This window comes from Cannabis sativa, chromosome X, assembly GCF_029168945.1.
Source record: "Cannabis sativa cultivar Pink pepper isolate KNU-18-1 chromosome X, ASM2916894v1, whole genome shotgun sequence".
Lineage (NCBI taxonomy): Eukaryota > Viridiplantae > Streptophyta > Magnoliopsida > Rosales > Cannabaceae > Cannabis > Cannabis sativa.
Genome location: NC_083610.1, coordinates 72,456,518 through 72,475,518, shown reverse-complemented (window position 1 = coordinate 72,475,518; position 19,001 = coordinate 72,456,518). Strand labels below are relative to the sequence as shown.

The 19,001-nt window shown below is 32.0% G+C and overlaps 1 protein-coding gene and 1 non-coding gene across 2 annotated transcripts; one reads left to right on the top strand and one right to left on the bottom strand.

Annotated features, from left to right (window-relative positions):
* Positions 1-14,961: 14,961 nt before the first annotated feature.
* LOC115703334 (small nucleolar RNA R71) lies at positions 14,962-15,068 on the bottom strand. Its single transcript, XR_004009107.1, has one exon. It is a non-coding gene; the product is annotated as a small nucleolar RNA R71 (small nucleolar RNA).
* Positions 15,069-17,796: 2,728 nt separating this feature from the next.
* On the top strand, positions 17,797-18,336 carry LOC115725113 (uncharacterized). Its single transcript, XM_030654546.2, has 2 exons — positions 17,797-18,013; positions 18,116-18,336. The coding sequence occupies exons 1-2, from the start codon at positions 17,797-17,799 to the stop codon at positions 18,334-18,336; spliced, it is 438 nt and encodes a 145-aa protein (XP_030510406.2).
* Positions 18,337-19,001: the final 665 nt, after the last annotated feature.

Here is a 19,001-nt window from a genome sequence, read left to right as displayed (position 1 = left end):
GTTTAGGTTAGGAATTATTTGGCATTAAAATAATGAAAATATTAATTTGAAAAACCTATTTAAGTGGCCGGCCATGGTGTGTTAGTGGGCCTCACTTGATTTTGCAGTTTTATCAAATTTTATCTCTATTTTCTCAAAAACGCCAATTTTCCAATTCTAACCTTTTAAATGCCAAAACTAATTATTTAATAACTAAAATAGATTATTAAATAATATTGTCATTTAATTTAATTATTAATTAGACATATAAAGTCCATTAATAAATAAATAAACCTAGAAACTCTTTTTTTTACAATTTCACCCCTGCTTAGTGAAAATTCATAAAATTAGACATAGTCTAACTTTAGAATTATAATTGATCAATCACGAATCAATTAATGAGTCTTACAAGCAGAATGTTCTCAACTAGAATGGGGACCATGGATCTATATGCTGAGCTTCCAATAAGTGAACCAAATTTACCAAGTAAATTCCTACTTATTAATTCTTCGTTGAATCCACTCTTAGAACTTAGAATTGCACTCTCAGACTTATATAGAGCATATTGTATGTTCCACGATATCAATATACTATCTCATTTAACCATTGTTATAATCTTATTGTGATTTAAAGATCCGCTATATAGATGATCTACATCGAGATGGGATTTCTTTACCGTTCTCACCCCTCAATGTATTTTGTCCCTTAAAACACTTAGCTACCTGTAAATGGTGTTTAGTGATCTAATAATTAGTCAGTTAAACAAGAGCTCATCCATTTACTTCTATTTGCTAAGCTCGAAGGGAATCATCACTTGACTTCTATACACCAGTAGAAGCTATAGATTCCATATTTATGTTCAAGACTCCCACTCAATCATACTATCATGTTCCCAAAATATACGTATCACCCTGACCCAAAAGTAGGCTTAACTAATAAATTAAAGAACATGAATAGCACTCCTGAGTTGAGCCTAAGCATATCAGGATTTAGATTCTTTTAATCTTAAGATCAACTACTGATATTGACTTGGAAAGATATGTATAACGGTAAGTTTGTAATATCTTAACTTAGTTGCAATATCCGTCCAGTCCAATGTATACTCCATACATTCGAAACTAGTATACTTTACTAATGTCCTGGAAAGAACATAACACTTACTCCAAGTGTAAGTACACATCATCGCTGATTATCACATTAGTGTAAATCCAATAACACTGATGAAACAGGGACCAAATCTTTTGATTCATATGATCACAATCACATTCCACTGTGTTGACGATACTGTAATTGTGAATAAACATATGATCTGGATTTAACTGATTTTGTGTGTATGAATGTAATAAACATATTAAACATGTTAAACATATTATACCATTAGCATGTAAAATTCATGCAAACATCAATCACTTCAAATTTCTTATATTGATAACTAATCAGATTGTAAAGAGTTTTATTTAGGGCATAAAACCCAACAAACTCCCACTTGCACTAATATAAAAGAAACTGTGCAAATAGGTCAATCTGATGTCTTGATCTTCAGATCAAGTGTAGTATATTTGAATCCACCCAAACTTCTGGAAACTAGTTCATAAATACTCTTATGAAACATCCTTTACTATATGCTTTACTTATCAAGGGATACTGAAATCTTTACTGTTTTAAAAGTACATACGAGATTAACGTAAGACATATCTCTCATATTTTAAAATATGTAATTGAGACAATACAGTGTAGACTTTTCTTCAGTGATATAACTTTCTTGGATTTCGAATACACAAAGTTATAATTCTTCTCTGGTAGAGCTTGAATTATTATTCAATAATTTCTCCACCGCCAAAGTAAGCTCCATCTCATAGAAATCGAAATTAGATGGTGAGATACAAGGATAACTGATACACAGTTCCTTAATATCTAACATATAGATCACTTTCATAAATCTTTCTTGAATATCTTCTAATGTTCCCTATTTGATTACATCTCAGATAGCTCCCACTCAATAGCAGATGTCTGGTTAAATAATACTTTTAACCTCTGATTGTTTAGAGAGTTACCTAGTTGTGACTTTTGTATTAGTCTTAAAACTTTAAGTTAAGACTAAGTCATCAACATAGCATACTAGTATTTGAAGTGAAAAATACATGCCAGAGATAAAGTAATCAAAATTAAGATACCATCAAACTTTATGAGGATTAAGAATTCTTGGTTCAAGTCATTCGAATGGACTGAACTCGAGTTCTTTATCTTATTCTCATAATTCTGATAAGCTATACCTATCCATGTGAATGGTTAGATTTGCTTTTCAGTAGTGTTCTTAAGTACCTATCACAATTATCAACCTAATGAAGATGGGTATAGAACTTTAAAATTCTCCCACTCAATTAAGGTAGTGTGAAACTTTAACAAATAACTTTCAAAGGTATCAAACTTTTACTTACAACAGTAAAAACGAAATGGAACATACAATCAAGATCAAGAATTTATATTGACAATAGCTGACTCATTATATTACTTCCATGTTTAAACAAGATATGTGTTTCATAGGGAATTGTGGAATGGACTCCACCCCTAAGAATATACATATAGGGTACTTTAGATAACCTCCACCCCTAAGTATATAGAGATTATGATCCACCACTAAAGGTTGTTAAGATCATGATTCTCTTAGTGTGACAGAGTTTATGTGGAGTTGAATACTATCCAGAGTTCATTAGATATAAAAGATCGTTGAACTGCATAGTTTTCTTAACTTTCCTCCACCCCTATCAGATCATAAGATCCTTTTATTAAACAAATTCTTAATAATTGTATGAGAATGAACAATTATTGATAAACATAGAAATAATTTCTAGTGTTTATTTAATATAACTCTATGAAGAGTTGTAAATATTATAGAATTTGCATCAATAATAAAAACACTTACACATACAAACATACAAATATAATGTGGTAATAGTTGATGAAGATAAATGAAGCTCAATCTCATAAATTGCAATGGTGTTTTCGAAAATTAGAAACTTTATTAATAAAAAAAATATATTGCAACAATATGAGAGAAACAGGGATAAATATCCCTAACTTAAATTTGAAATCCAAATTGTCTTTAAACTAAAACAATTAATTCAAAAATAAATTGAAGAGCTTCATCTTCATCTGGACGATTTCACCCTTTGGTCCAGCTTCTGATCCAACTCAATTGAGTTCAAGTAGCTTGGCCTATAAGAAGAAGAAAACAAATAAACAAAGTTTAGTCCAGAATCATAAATCCAATTGGATAACAATTCACTAAAACTCTTAAAGTTTATTAATGGAAATACCTTGTTTCTTTGCAAGAAGTTTAGGACATTGGGGTTTCCAATGACCTTTCTCATTGCAGTAGAAACACTTTCCTTTAAGTGTAGCATCACCAGAAGGAACAACCTTTTTATTCTTCATGGCTTTTGTTCGCTTCTTGGTGTTGTTCCACTTCCTCTTCGATTTGGGCTTTGAAGCAGAGGCAACATTTGCTTCAGGTTTCATCGTCCCATTACCATTCCCAGGATTATGAGGTTTACTCCCTTTCTTCTTGGGTCCTCCAATCAAATTTTCATAAGTTTGAAGGTCATTGACTAATTCATGAAAGTCAATTTCCTTCTTATTCATGACATAATTTGATGTGTATGGTAGAAATGCTGGAGTCAGGCTATTCAAGATAAGACTTACTTGAGTAGCACTGTCCATTTCAGCACCATGATACTGGGCTTCTTGGAAATAACTTGACATGAGGAGAACATGGTCACGCACGTTTTGATGAGGTTCCATCCGTGCATTAATGTACTTCTTAGTCGCGTCAAAGCGTGACTGAAGTGATGCCTTACCGAATAGCTCATTTAACTTCGTCATAACTTCAGCAGCCTTCTCAGTTTTAGAAAACCGAGTTTTGAGGGTGTCAACCATGCTAGAAAGCATAAAGTATAGAGCTTTGTCATTTGCTTTATGCCAACGCTCATACTTTTCTTTCACAGCTTTGGATGCATTATCCCCAGGCACTTCAGGTGACGGCTCAGTTAAAACAAACAAGGCACTTTCTCCTATGAGAGCAATATTAATGTTCTCATTCCATTTATTAAAGTTAGATCCATTCAGCTTATTTTCAGTCAACAGTGATAACATGGGATTCATTTTGACAAAACAAGATACTACAAAATAATAGAAATCAACAAATAGAAATAAATAATGGTTTAACACAAAATCAATTCAGAAATTATAAGCACATAGCAAGTAGGAATGATATGAGAAAATACTTAAAAAATTCAATCCTAAATAATTTCCAAGGTTTTTCAACAAACTGATATCAGTGTCCCGTTTAGGCGAGAGTCAAAGCTACCATTCATTGAATAGAGTTGTCAGCTCATCTAAAATGTTAAACATTCTAGCAACCTTTTATTCGATCAAGATTGGAATCCAGCGTTGTCCCGTTTAGGTGAGAGTTAAGGCTATTCTATCTTATGAGCTTCTACCATTGTTTCGCAATTTGCAAGTCAAATATGGTCGCCACCATTAGGGTGATCTATACCATATAAAACACTTACAAACCACTTATCATGCGAGATTAAACGGTGCGAAATTGCTAATGAACGTTCCTCCATTAGGGAGGATTACTCACTAAAACAAACGCGGTGTAAAACCCACAATGGAGATCGAATATCTTAATAATAATAAAGCTCATTCTTTAAAATGTATTTTCTTTATTATTCTAATAAATAAATTCTCATTAAATTCAAAATTAAGAATTAAAATTCAAAAATAAGAATTTAATATAATATTTATAAAATTATACTTAGATGGTGATTGAAATAAAATTAATTATTTCCATCTTAGTAATAATCTTAAATATAAATATTAAGGAAATTAATTTAAGTTGAATTAAATTAAATAATTAGCAACGTAAAAATTTCCTTTGAGAATATATTTATTGAGTTCGAAAATTTAAAGTATATATTAAAAAAAAATATACAATTTTCGAAAATAATAAAAATAGAAAAGAAATACTTCAAGCAAAAATATCACCTATCTAGATTTTCTTTTGACTAGTTAATTCAATTTCTAATAATAATATATATATATATATATTAAATTCATTTATTTTAAATTAATCAATTAAATGAAAAAATCATTGATTGAAGTTGGCCCAAGAATTAATTAAAATAAATAATTAATTTAGAACTCAATCTATTTTTCAAAATAAGAAATTCGAAAAATATTGCATAAATAAAATGCAATTTTCGAAATTGATTAATAAAATAAAGAAATATATATATATATTTTGAAAATTATTTAAATTTAAGTTGAAAAATTAAATTTCAACTTAAAAATAATTTTTCTATTTAATTAAGTGTCATGAAAAATTAATAAATATTTAAGTATCATGATGAAAATCAACTTAGATATTTAGATTTTTCAAGTTAATTAAATGTATTAAATTCAAGAAATAAATTATTAAGTGTAGAGAAGGCTTAATTATTAATTTCTATTTAATACTAGGAAAAATATACTTAATAAAATTGTACCAAAATTAATTATTTAAATAATTAATTTCACAAAGTATAATATTTTCCTATTTAAATATTAGAAATAATAAGTAGTCTAAAAATTACTATCTAGAAAATATCTTATTTGACTAAGTATCTTTTCAAAACAAAATTTGAAAAATGTCTAATTTAAGTTATATAGAAAAAATCTAAAACTTAAATAATTTCAAATTTAGATTTAATTAAATATCAAAATTAAGTTATAACCACTTAATTTGAAGATATCTTTTTAAGTTAATATTCGAAAAGATATTAACCTAAAAAATATCTAAAATATTCCATTTTAAGTTAATATTCGAAAAGATATTAACTTAAAAAATATCTTAAGAATCTTTAATAACTAATGCCTAGGATTCCTCAATTTGATTTAAAATTTAAATCAAATATTCAAAATTAAGTTAGATAAGAAAAATCAGTTGATACAACTAATTTATAACTTAAATATGAATATTTAATTAAACAAGCTCCAGAAAGAATCTAGTTAGTTAAAATTCTATATTTAATTAAATACAAGAAAAATACAAATAGTTTGTCTAGAAATAATATCTAAACTAAAAGTGTTTTTCTTAAAATTAACTTTAAAATATTAAAATGAAAATAAATTTCATATATTTTAAAAGTTAATTATGTTGCTAATTCAATTTTATTAGGTCAAACTAATATAATTAACCTAGTACGATTATTCAAATCGAGCAAATGGGCCTTCACAATTGGGGTAGTTCATGTGAGGGAGTGTTGGGTTCAGTATGTCGTACCCACTTCTATGGCTCCCAACTCTCACACAAGGCCCAAAAGAGAAGAATTTAACCTTAAAATAAATAACTGTTATTAATTGAATAGGTCCAAGAACTAAATGGACCTAAATAAAATCTATCATGGTGTGACATTTTATTTAGCAACAACCTATATGCATCTATATTAAAACAAAATAAACATATAGGCTCACACAGGCACACTTTGGATGGATCCTATCATGTTGCTAGGTCATACACAGATGAAAGAAGATTGTAAAATTTACCTGTTACAAATTATTAACTTGACCAAGGGAGCCATCAGATCATTAGATCTGGCAAAAAGTAACCATGGCTATTTGCAATCAAGTAATAATAGGTTTTAAAAACTTACATACAAGCTAAAACCACATACTCCTGCAACAAGGTTAGCTGGATAGTTGGAAGTAGGATTTATTTAATTTTAAATAAATAATTTCGAAAAATAAATAATTAAATAAAAAAAATATTTTAATTTTTGAAAAAATAAAATTAAAAAAAATATTTAATTAGTTTCGAAAATAAAATAAAAAATAAATTTAAATTTCGAAATTATTTAAAAAATAAATATTTAAAATTAACCCTACTATTTTGAAAAATTAGGTTTCAACCAACCTAAATATCATTTCAAAATTTGCTAACTACTTTTAAAAATTAAATGTTATTTTAAAAATTAAATAAAAATTAGAAAAGATAAATGAAATATCTTTTCAGATTTTAAATTTAATTTAAATAAATAAAATAACAAAATTTAAAAGTTAGCAAAATATCTTACATCTATTTAAAATTACATGATTATAAATATCTTATTTTAAATTTAAATAAGGTCAAAATATCTAAAAAAGATTTAATTTAAAAAAAAAATATATATATATATAAAATCTGACCTTAAATTTAAAAATAGTATAAGATATAATCAAATTTAAAAATAAGATAGATTTTTAAGCAAGAAGATAGATACTAATTCTATTCAAATTCAAATTACACTAATATCTTGAATTAAATTTAAAAAATATTAAATTAATTCAAAATGATAATTAGAATTGAATTAGGAATAGTAATAGTATATATACAAAACTATACAAAAAATCGGAAGATAATTCCATGAAAAAGCATGAAAAATCGAAGAAAAACGAAAAAATTGTGAGCTGTACGGACAGTTTTCGCGATCGCAGGAAAATTTCAGCACAGAATTGAAATTGAGTTCTGTAAAAAGGTAACTTGCTTAATTTTTTCCATACTATCCAATAAAAATAATTCCAGAAACAGAATCGCAATTATTTTTCACGAAAATTTACAAACATCAACCAATCATCAAATAACACTCAATACAACATGATACTATCCAAAAACAAACAAATAATCGTTTTAAAGTCCAAATTTCATGCAAGTAAATCAATTACCATGGCTCTGAGGCCAGTTGTTGGAAATTTATTTTACCAGGATCTTAGATCTATTCACAAGTATGTTGTTTAAACACCCTAAATATGAACTTTCAAAAACGATAAATTAAACACATATAAAGTTAAGAAAACCTTACATTGATGCAGCGGAATTAATGTCTCCTTCCACTCAGATCTCTAACCCTTGAATCCTTTCTGTAGCAGAGTATAATCAAGATCTGAGCCCGAATGTCCTTCTTCTTCAAGTTTGATCCTTCACAGTCTTCCAATCTATGATTGAGTTACTGCTTGCTGTGTGTGGGCACTTACTCTTTCACTAGGGTCACGAAATTGATGAAGGAAAAAGAGAGGGATGATTTCGGCCAGGTATAGAAAGTGGGGAAGGCTCAGTTTTTCTGAAGAGAGAAATTTCTGTCAGAAAAGGTTATTGAAAACTTGTGATTTGACTGAGCCATCACTTTCTATTTATAGGCAACTACTAGGTTTAGGTTAGAAATTATTTGGCATTAAAATAATGAAAATATTAATTTGAAAAACCTATTTAAGTGGCCGGCCATGGTGTGTTAGTGGGCCTCACTTGATTTTGCAGTTTTATCAAATTTTATCTCTATTTTTCAAAAACGCCAATTTTCCAATTCTAACCTTTTAAATGCCAAAACTAATTATTTAATAACTAAAATAGATTATTAAATAATATTGTCATTTAATTTAATTATTAATTAGACATATAAAGTCCATTAATAAATAAATAAACCTAGAAACTCTTTTCTTTACAATTTCACTCCTGCTTAGTGAAAATTCATAAAATTAGACATAGTCTAACTTTAGAATTATAATTGATCAATCACGAATCAATTAATGAGTCTTACAAGCAGAATGTTCTCAACTAGAATGGGGACCATGGATCTATATGCTGAGCTTCCAATAAGTGAACCAAATTTACCAAGTAAATTCCTACTTATTAATTCTTCGTTGAATCCACTCTTAGAACTTAGAATTGCACTCTCAGACTTATATAGAGCATATTGTATGTTCCACGATATCAATATACTATCTCATTTAACCATTGTTATAATCTTATTGTGATTTAAAGATCCTCTATATAGATGATCTACATCGAGATGGGATTTCTTTACCGTTCTCACCCCTCAATGTATTTTGCCCCTTAAAACACTTAGCTACCTGTAAATGGTGTTTAGTGATCTAATAATTAGTCAGTTAAACAAGAGCTCATCCATTTACTTCTATTTGCTAAGCTCGAAGGGAATCATCACTTGACTTCTATACACCAGTAGAAGCTATAGATTCCATATTTATGTTCAGCACTCCCACTCAATCATACTATCATGTTCCCAAAATATACGTATCACCCTGACCCAAAAGTAGGCTTAACTAATAAATCAAAGAACATGAATAGCACTCCTGAGTTGAGCCTAAGCATATCAGGATTTAGATTCTTTTAATCTTAAGATCAACTACTGATATTGACTTGGAAAGATATGTATAACGGTAAGTTTGTAATATCTTAACTTAGTTGCAATATCCGTCCAGTCCAATGTATACTCCATACATTCGAAACTAGTATACTTTACTAATGTCCTGGAAAGAACATAACACTTACTCCAAGTGTAAGTACACATCATCGCTGATTATCACATTAGTGTAAATCCAATAACACTGATGAAACAGGGACCAAATCTTTTGATTCATATGATCACAATCACATTCCACTGTGTTGACGATACTGTAATTGTGAATAAACATATGATCTGGATTTAACTGATTTTGTGTGTATGAATGTAATAAACATATTAAACATGTTAAACATATTATACCATTAGCATGTAAAATTCATGCAAACATCAATCACTTCAAATTTCTTATATTGATAACTAATCAGATTGTAAAGAGTTTTATTTATGGCATAAAACCCAACAAACAACTCCCTTAAAAAAAGAAGCCTAAAACTGGGAGCAAACCCTTGAGTGATTATGAGCCTCGCTTTACCACCTACTCAATTCTCTTGGCTCCAAGAGAAGAGACATACGACCACTTAGTCAACAGTGTCGGATCGCAAAGCTCTTCCTTTCAAAGAGTTAGGGAAGAGGGACATGAACAAATTCTATCGTTACCACAACAATTATAGTCTTGATACTAATGAGTGTAATTAATTATGGGATGAGATAGAATTTCTAATAAGACAAAAGTATGTTGTTCTTCAGCGGTATGTATGACTTGATGCTCCAGCTGGGGGCAATGCTCAACTCTAGCCTGTGCTAGTTGCAAGCAGGTTGGAGATTGTGATTGGAGGCCCTCACTTAGCTGAGAATTCAAGGAAGGCCTTAGAAAGGTATGCAAGATCACTTTGACATGAACCAAGAGTTGAAGTCCTACAGGTCGCGGAACACCCTCCAAAGTCTCAGTGCTATGGATGTGAACTGATCACCTTCAAAGAATTAGACTCTTATCATGTCAGCTACCCTCACAACGATCCTCTAGTTATTGAGGTCTAAATAGCTAATATGATGGTGGCCAAGGTAATGATCGACGACAAAGCATCATTAAACATCCTATTCAAGCAAGCCCTACTCAAAATGGGTTTAACTTTAGAAGACCTAGAACCATGCGAACAACTCATGTATGGTTTTAGTGGAGTTGGTATTCATCCATGTGGCAAGATCAAGCTACCACTTACAGTCGACACTGCCCCAAAGTAAACCACCATCATGGCCATGTTCATAGTGGTGGACATGAAGTCTCCGTATAATGTGATACTCAGAAGGCCTACCCTTTACAACCTTCGAGCCATCTCTTCAGTGTACCACTTGTTTGTTAAGTTCCCAACATCAACTAGTATTGGTTGTCTCCTTAGAAATCAAGGAACTGCCTGCGAGTGCTACAATGCATCGTTGTCACTCGCCAAGAAGACCTCTTCTGCTGCTACTACTTCAGAGGGGACAAACATGACCTCCCTTGTTGTTATAACACCAAGAGGGACGAGTAAGGCCTCTCCTGCAAAAGTCAAAGAGACGATAAAGACCTCGAGAGATTAAACTACAGAGAAGGTAGAGACACCACCTAAAGCCACTTGAAGGTGCGCCCAAGGCGGGGACAACATTAACCCTCGTTTTAGTAGGGGTGTTCAATAAAATTTACAAACCGCTCAACCCGAATAAACCGCCCAAACCAAACCGAATAAACCGACAAAAAATACAACCCGAAATAATATAATGAAAATCCAACCCGCCCAATGAATATATTGGGTGGTTTACAAATTATTCTAAACCGCCCAATTAACCCGAATAAACCGAATTAAACCGATTTATATATTTTTTAATAAAAGTGTATATCTTATATTATATAAATTACATTTATTAGTTAAATTATTTTGTATTTAAAGTTTGGACATTTTAATTTTTAACTTAAAACTTAGATTTTATAGTTAATAATTTTTAATGTATTTGGATATTGAAGTTAAAGTTTAAAATCTACACTATATTATCACTTTTTTTATTATTTTATTCAATTATTTTATGTTTACTCAATTATATTTATCTTATATTAAAGTTCTTAAAATTAATTTAAACTATAGCATTATTTAACTTGAAATATAAATAATATATTTTTATTTTTTTAACTTTTTTGTTACTTGAATTCTAGAAACGAACAATAATAATTATAAAAAAAAAAATGAAGAACGGTTTGGACGGGTTAACCCGACCAAACCGACAAAATCATTGGGCGGGTTGAACTTTTTCTAAATTTTCATTGGGCGGGTTACGATTAAATTTTGCAACCCGATATTTATATTGGGTTAATAAAAATATGCTATAACCCGACTAAACCGACCGACGTACACCCCTACGTTTTAGGGAAATTGACTAAGGAGTTGGTCCGATCAAGAAACTCAAAGAACTTTTCCTCAAAAAATCGGGCCCGACCAAGGTTGTCAAGATTGGAACAAATGTGATGAAGGTCTTGAGTGAGATGTTTATGGCTTACCTCAAGAGAAATGAAGACATCTTTGCTTGGTCGCATGAGGACATGATCATGATTGACCCACAGGTCATCTGTAATGCCTTCAACATAGACAAAGTCAATTTCAAACCTATACAACAGAAACACAGGCTCCTTGACAAAGAACATTCTAAAGCTCTCAAGGAAGAGGTTGAAAGACTACAGGAGAACAACTTCATTAGGGAAGATTTCTACACGGTTTGGGTATCCAACCCTATTTTGGTACCTAAGCCTAATGGAAAGTGGAGGACATGCGTCGACTTCACTGACCTTAACAAAGCATTCCATAAAAATTATTTCCTACTACCAAGAACTGATCAACTGGTGGATGTGATAGCCAGCCATGAACTCCTCACATTCATGGGTGCATATTCTGGTTACAACCAGATCAACATGCATGTACCAGATGAAGAACACACGAGTTTTTGAACTGACATCGAGCTTTACTGCTACAAAGTAATGCCCTTCGAACTCAAGAACGTGGGTGTAACTTATCAAAGACTAGTCTACTGTATGTTCCATAACCAAATTAGAAATAATATGGAAGTCTACGTCGATGATATACTGGTTAAGTCTAAAATATCCAAAGACAACATCAAAGATCTAGAGGAGTGCTTCAACATCCTGCGAGAATATCGAATGAAGCTAAACCCTCTAAAATGTGCATTTGAAGTCCAGTTAGGAAAATTTTTTTAGACTTATTATCAACTCAAGAGGTATTAAAGTGAATCTAGAAAAGATCAAGGCATTGTAAGACATGAAGTCACCATCGCGGATAAAAGACGTGCAAAGCCTATTAGGACGAATTGCTGCACTTAGTAGTTTTATCTCCAAGTAAACAAACAAGTGTGTTCCCTTCTTTAATTTGCTTAAAGGAAGCAATAAGGGATTCTAATGGATTGATGAATGCGAGCAAGCCTTCCAGGCTCTCAAACATTATCTACCCAAGCCTCTCATCCTATCCAAGCCAATAAATGGTGAAGAACTATACATCTACTTGGAAATCACCGAGCATGCAACCAATACTGCTCTAGTGCATGAGGAAGAAAGAGTACAACACCATTTCTACTACATCAACAAACGTCTCATTGGGGCTGAGTCAAGGTATTTGTTAGGTTATTTTTAGTATTAAATTTAAATTAAGTTTAGTATATTTTTAATTTAGTTTTAATCATGTTTGGAGTATATTTTACGCTTTTTATATTTTATTCTTGCAGATTTAAAATAGAAGAAGATTAGAAAATATCAAAGGAATAAGATGGAAAAAAAGATAAAAAAATCTCACAAAAAGATGATATATAAAATAGAGAAAATTGTGCAAGAAAATAAAGCTGAAATTTCAAGCCTGAATTCGACAATCTTTCGATTCGATTTTGGAAAAAAAGTCAAAATATAAAAGTTCTAGATCTCTCTTTTATCTTTCTGGAACATCTTGAATTGTCTGATTCTGAGTAATATCGAGAGAGTTATGGCCAAAATACTATCAGTCGACGCAGTAGAAAAATCACCGTCAAAACGAAGCCATCTGGTGAAACTCCAACACGGGCCGCGGCCTGCCCCCCTAAACTGCCCAAAAATCATCCTTTTTCTCTCACGTGGGTTTTGGTGGTTTCCTAATTGGAATAGGCATTTAACATGTGTATTTTTATATCTTTTTAGTCCTTGAAAGCCTATATAAAGGGTGGACTGGAGTTGATTTAAGTCAAGCAATTTAGAGGGAAGAAAGGAGTACAAATTTCAGAGACAGAAGTCAATATTGGAGGCATTCTGTAGAGGGTTTTCAGCATTATTTTATTCTCTATCTTCTTCTCTTTCTTAAAGTTAATATGTGTGATTTTTCTTCCATGAACATGTGTAGCTAAACACTTTATTAGGGTTAGATGGATATTGTTTGATATTACTTTATGGTATTAATATGATTTATTTTTCCCCCAGTATCTATGTATTTTATTTCATTCGTGCTTAACTACTTTTAATTACCTGATGACCAATTAACTGTCTATGATTTTGGTGCGAGATCTGAGAAGTGAGTGTCAATTATGCTATAGTGAAATAGAACTGAATTTCAATAAAGGACGAGAGTACCTATATGGTTTAGATAGCTTATAGGGTTTCAGTGTTTAATGCCTATTGCATGTTAAATTTATCACGAGAGTAGAAAGTTTGCATGTGATTGAGATTTATATATCTGTGAAGACTATAAATTACCTTAGCAAACCTGCTATTGCTTAGAAATTGATAATAGGGAGATAATCATATTAGGCCATAATCAATTGAAACAATTGAAGTCGAAACCCTAATTTTTATTAATCGTTAATTTCTTTATTAGTTTAACTGCTTATTCTTGCACTGTTTTTATTTTCTATTTTTAATCCTTTCCTAATTGTTATTCAACCAAATAGAAGTAGAAGTTTAATTTTAACGAACTTAACTACAATCCTTGTGAGATCGACCTCACTCTTGGTGAGTTTACTACTTGTCACGATACGTGCACTTGCGTGTGTAAAATATCACAACAAATTTTTTGCGCTGTTGTTGGGGATTGATGGTTAATATTATTAAAAATTAAATTTTGTTCTAATTTGGTTTTTTTTTTCCAATTATAGTACTAATTCTGTTTGTTCTAAAATCTTATCTTTTTTCAAGTTCAAATAGTTTATGAGAAAGCAAGGTGCAACTGTCAGATTACCTGTTGATCCTGAAATAGAGTAAACTTGTAAAAAGAACAAAAGAAGGAAGAAATTGGAAAGCGCTGCAATAGAGACTGAACAAGAAGTAGTCATGGTTGACAACGCTAATAATGGTAATAATGGAGGAGATGTAGAAGACAAGGCTAATGGTCACAACAACAATGACCGTAGCCTGAGGGACTATTTGCTTCCTAACTTGACAGGGGCTAGATCTTGTATAAGACCACCTGCCATCGATGCCAACAATTTTGAAATCAATCAAGCCATACTGCAGATGGTCCAATCTTCAGTCCAGTTTGGGGGTCTGCCATCAGAAGACCCAAACATGCACCTCGCCAACTTCGAAGAGCTTTGCCAGACATTCAAGGTGAATGGAGTTAGCAATGACGCCTTCAGGTTAAGGCTGTTCCCATTTTCACTAAGGGAGCGAGCCAAGAGTTGGTTGGTATCTTTGCCATCCAATTCTATCAACACTTGGGATGAATTAGCCCTGAAATTCCTTTCCAAATTCTTTCCCCCTGCGAAGATTTCCAAGCTGAGAGCTGAAATTAACAACTTTACCCAGCATGACAATGAATCTCTTTATGAAGCCTGGGAGAGATTCAAGAACTTATTGAGGAAGTGCCCAAACCATGGGATTGAAAAGTGGTTACAAGTGCATAACTTCTATACTGGATTACTAAACAACACCCGAACACTGATAGATGCCGCTGCTGGTGGAGCTTTCATGAGGAAAAGTGCTAATGAGGCGTTTGAATTACTTGAAGAGATGGCCATAACTAATCAACATTGGTCAACAGAGAGAGGCTCAACTAAAAAGGTTGTGGGAATGCATGAATTTGATGCAATAACCAAGTTGACAGTCCAGGTAGAGGCATTAACAAAGCTGGTGACTGCACAAGCAAAACAAGCTCAAGTTGTCTATAAGCTGTGTGGAGGATCTCATGCCACTGACACCTGCCCTATAGATGTCGACAGTTTTCTAATGGAGCAAGCCCACGCCATTGGAAACTATCAGAATAATTATGGTCTTCAGCAGAACTTCCAGAAGCAGTTTTATCCTCATCAAAATCAATCTCAACAAAGCCAACAATATCCACAACAACAACAAGCCTCTAGTGGAGGGTGTAATCCTCAATTAGACACGTTACTGGAATTCATGATAGAAATTAAGTCTTCCATTAAAGTCTTGGAAACTCAGGTGGGGTAGTTGGCTACTCAAAACACTAATAGGGCTCAAGGTAATTGCCTAGCACTATTGAAGTCAATCCAAAGGAGAACTATAATGCAATTACCTTGAGAAGTGGTAAGACCTATGCTGGGCCAAACAAAGATGAGCCAAAGGAGGAAGATGATGTAGAGACATCACCTACACTAGAAAAGGAGAAGACTACTGATGGTCTTCCACAAAAAGAAACTCCACCTCCCATAAGCATTGACCTGTTGGGTTTTGTGCCCTAAATAAAACCCATTTCAATATAATCAGATTTACTTATTAATAAAGATCAAAATTAACATTTTATGTTGCATGGTTCACATGATTTATTTCATGATTATATATATAATGTATGAATTCCATTTAAGTCCAGAACATATGAATTTGTTAATGATTATAGTGTTGTCATCACAGTGGAATATAATCTTAATTATATGTTCGAAAGTTTATTCCCTGATTTGTCAGAACACTGGATTTAGATTGACATGGTATAATCAGCGATAGGTATTCTTACACCTTGGAAAAGTGTTATGTCCTTTCCAGGACATTGGCAAAGTTTACCAATATCGGATGTATGGAGTATACATCGGAAGGGACCGATATTGAGCTTTGATTAGATATATTAGAATTTGCCGTAATATCTATTCAATTCAATATCACATGTTGATCCTAGATCAAATGATCTTAATCCTAATATGATTAGGTTCAATCTCAAGAGTGTTATTCGTGTTCTTTGATTTGTTAGTTAAGCCTACTTTTGGGTCAGGGTGATACGTACATTTTGGGAACACGGTAGTGCAATTAAGTGGGAGCGCTAACATAAATATGGAATCTATAGCTTCTATCTGGAAAATAGAAAGTAAAGGATGATTTCCTTCGAGCTTAACCAAACGAAAATAAATGGTGGAGTACTCATTTCACTTAGCTGAAATATCATTTATACAGGGTTAAGTGTTTTAAGGATAAAATACATTGTAGGGTGTTACGGTAATTTAATCCCTTTACAGTGTAAATCATCTATATAGAGGATCATTGATCAAATTAGGATTAACAATGGATAACTAATGACGTATCTATATCATGAAACATATAGAGCGTTCTATATGACTGAGAGTGCAATTCCAAGTTCTAAGAGTGGATTCAATAAGGAATTAATAAGTTAGGGAGTTTACTTGGTAAATTCGGTTCAACTTATTAGAAGCTCGGTTATATAAACCCATGGTCCCCATACTAGTTGAGACCATACTTCTTGTAAGACTTAGTTAATTGATTTTGATTAATCAATTATAATTCTAAAGTTAGACTATGCTACTTTATGAATTTTCACTAAGCAAGGGCGAAATTGTAAAGAAAAGAGATTCTAGGTTTATTTATTATTTTCAAAAAAAAAAAGGTTTATTTATTAATTAAGATACTTTATATGTCTAAATTAATAAACATATTAAATGGAAATATTATTTAATAATTATTTTTAAGTTATTAAATAATTAGAATTGGCATTTAAATGGTTAAATTGGAAAATTGGCATTTTTGAGAAAATGGGAATGAAAAATAACAAAATGGGAAAGTTGCAAAGTGAGGCCCAATTTCCTTATATGGGCCGCCCACTATGCATAGACTTTTACCATTTTATTTTTCTATTATTTTAATGCCACACAATTCTAACCTAAACCTAGAGGGCATTCTATAAATAGAAAGTAATGGCTTCAGGAAACAACACAATTGCATCTCATTCTTTTCAAAGAGAATTCCTGAGCCCCACTTTCCTCTCTCTTTTCTTCTCTAAATTTCGAAATCTCTTGAGTGATAGAGTAGTGCCCACACACATCAAGTGGTACCTCAATCATAGTATGTAAGACTGTGGAAAATCAGCATCAAAGAAGGAGAGAAAGAGATCCAGATTCAGATCTTGATAATGCTCTGCTACAGAAAGGAATCAAAGGCTAGAGATCTGAATGGAAGGAGTCATTATATTCCGCTGCACCCAATGTAAGGTTTTCTTAAACTCTTATGTGTTTATTTCATTGTTTTAGAATTCATATTAGGATGTTAATCAAACATACTTGGTAGTAAATCTAGATCCTGGTAAAATAATTCCAACATGACCATCACATCAAAATTCCTTATCCTCAAAGACTTCACAAGAACAAGATGGATAAGCAGTTTTCAAAATTCCTTGAAATATTCAAGAAACTGCACATCAACATTCCATTCATAAAGGCTTTGGAACAGAAGCCAACTTACCTAAGGTTCATGAAAGACATCCTATCCAAGAAAAGGAAGTTGAAAGAATTTGAGATGGTGGCACTTACTGAAGAGTGCAGTGCGGTCCTGCAAAAGAAACTAGCATCTAAGCTAAAAGATCTGGGTAGTTTCAACATCCCATGCTCAATAGGGGGTTCGATACAAACAAAAGCTTTATGTGACCAGTGAGCCAGTATCAACTTAATGCCCCTATCTATGTTTAAAGGATTGAAATTAGGAGAAGCCAAGCCCACAACAGTCACTTTACAGATGGCAGATCGTTCTTTGACTCATCCTCGGGGTATAATTGAAGATATTTTGGTAAAGGTTGGTAAGTTCATCTTCCCTGATGATTTCTTAATACTTAACATGGAGGAAGATGAGAATATTCCTATCATTTTGGGGAGACCATTCCTAGCAACGGGGAGAGCATTAATAGATGTGTAGAAAGGGGAGTTAAAGTTAGGTGTTCAAAAATAAGAAGAGACTTTCAAGGTATTTACCGCAACTGAAATTCCTACTTGTTGTCGAGTGGAAGTTGTAAAGGATGGTCGAGAAGTAACTACCAACGAGAAGAAAGGGAAGTCTAAAGAACGCTTTCGAACTTTTCGACGACATATGAAATGACTGTTGTGTGGGAATTATGAAGGTGACTCTCAATCTAAGGAAAGCTTTAAAAATTGCAACGTTGGAGGCCATTTTTCTTCGTTTGGCACAAAGGCCCGCATGGATGCAAGAGGTGGATTCTACTCGCCACCACTACCACCGCCATACTAACATGGCGCTCAGGTAAGCTCCCTTCCCTTTAGTTTTAAATGTCACATCGAGGACAATGTGTCACTTTAGTTTGGGGGGTGAACTTAAATTTTAAATTTTTAACTTAAGTTTTTTTTATTTTTAGTTCTAAAATTAATTTTTTATGTGAGTTAATTTGCTTAATATGAGTTAATTTGAAAGTAGGTAGATATCATGATTTAAAAAATTTATTTACTTTTAAAAATCTGTGTGCTTGGTGATGTTATACTTGTGACTAATTTCAATTTCATACTTAAAAGTACATGGAAACATATTAGGTAATTTTCTAGTAATTGAATTGATTTATGTATGCTAAA

Excerpts from the sequence above, each read along its gene's own strand:
- LOC115725113 (XM_030654546.2), top strand. The coding sequence starts at position 17,797 with ATGGATAAGCAGTTTTCAAAATTCCTTGAAATATTCAAGAAACTGCAC. Across the intron at positions 18,014-18,115 it reads ATCTAAGCTAAAAGATCTGG|GATTGAAATTAGGAGAAGCC; the intron begins GTAGTTTCAACA and ends CTATGTTTAAAG.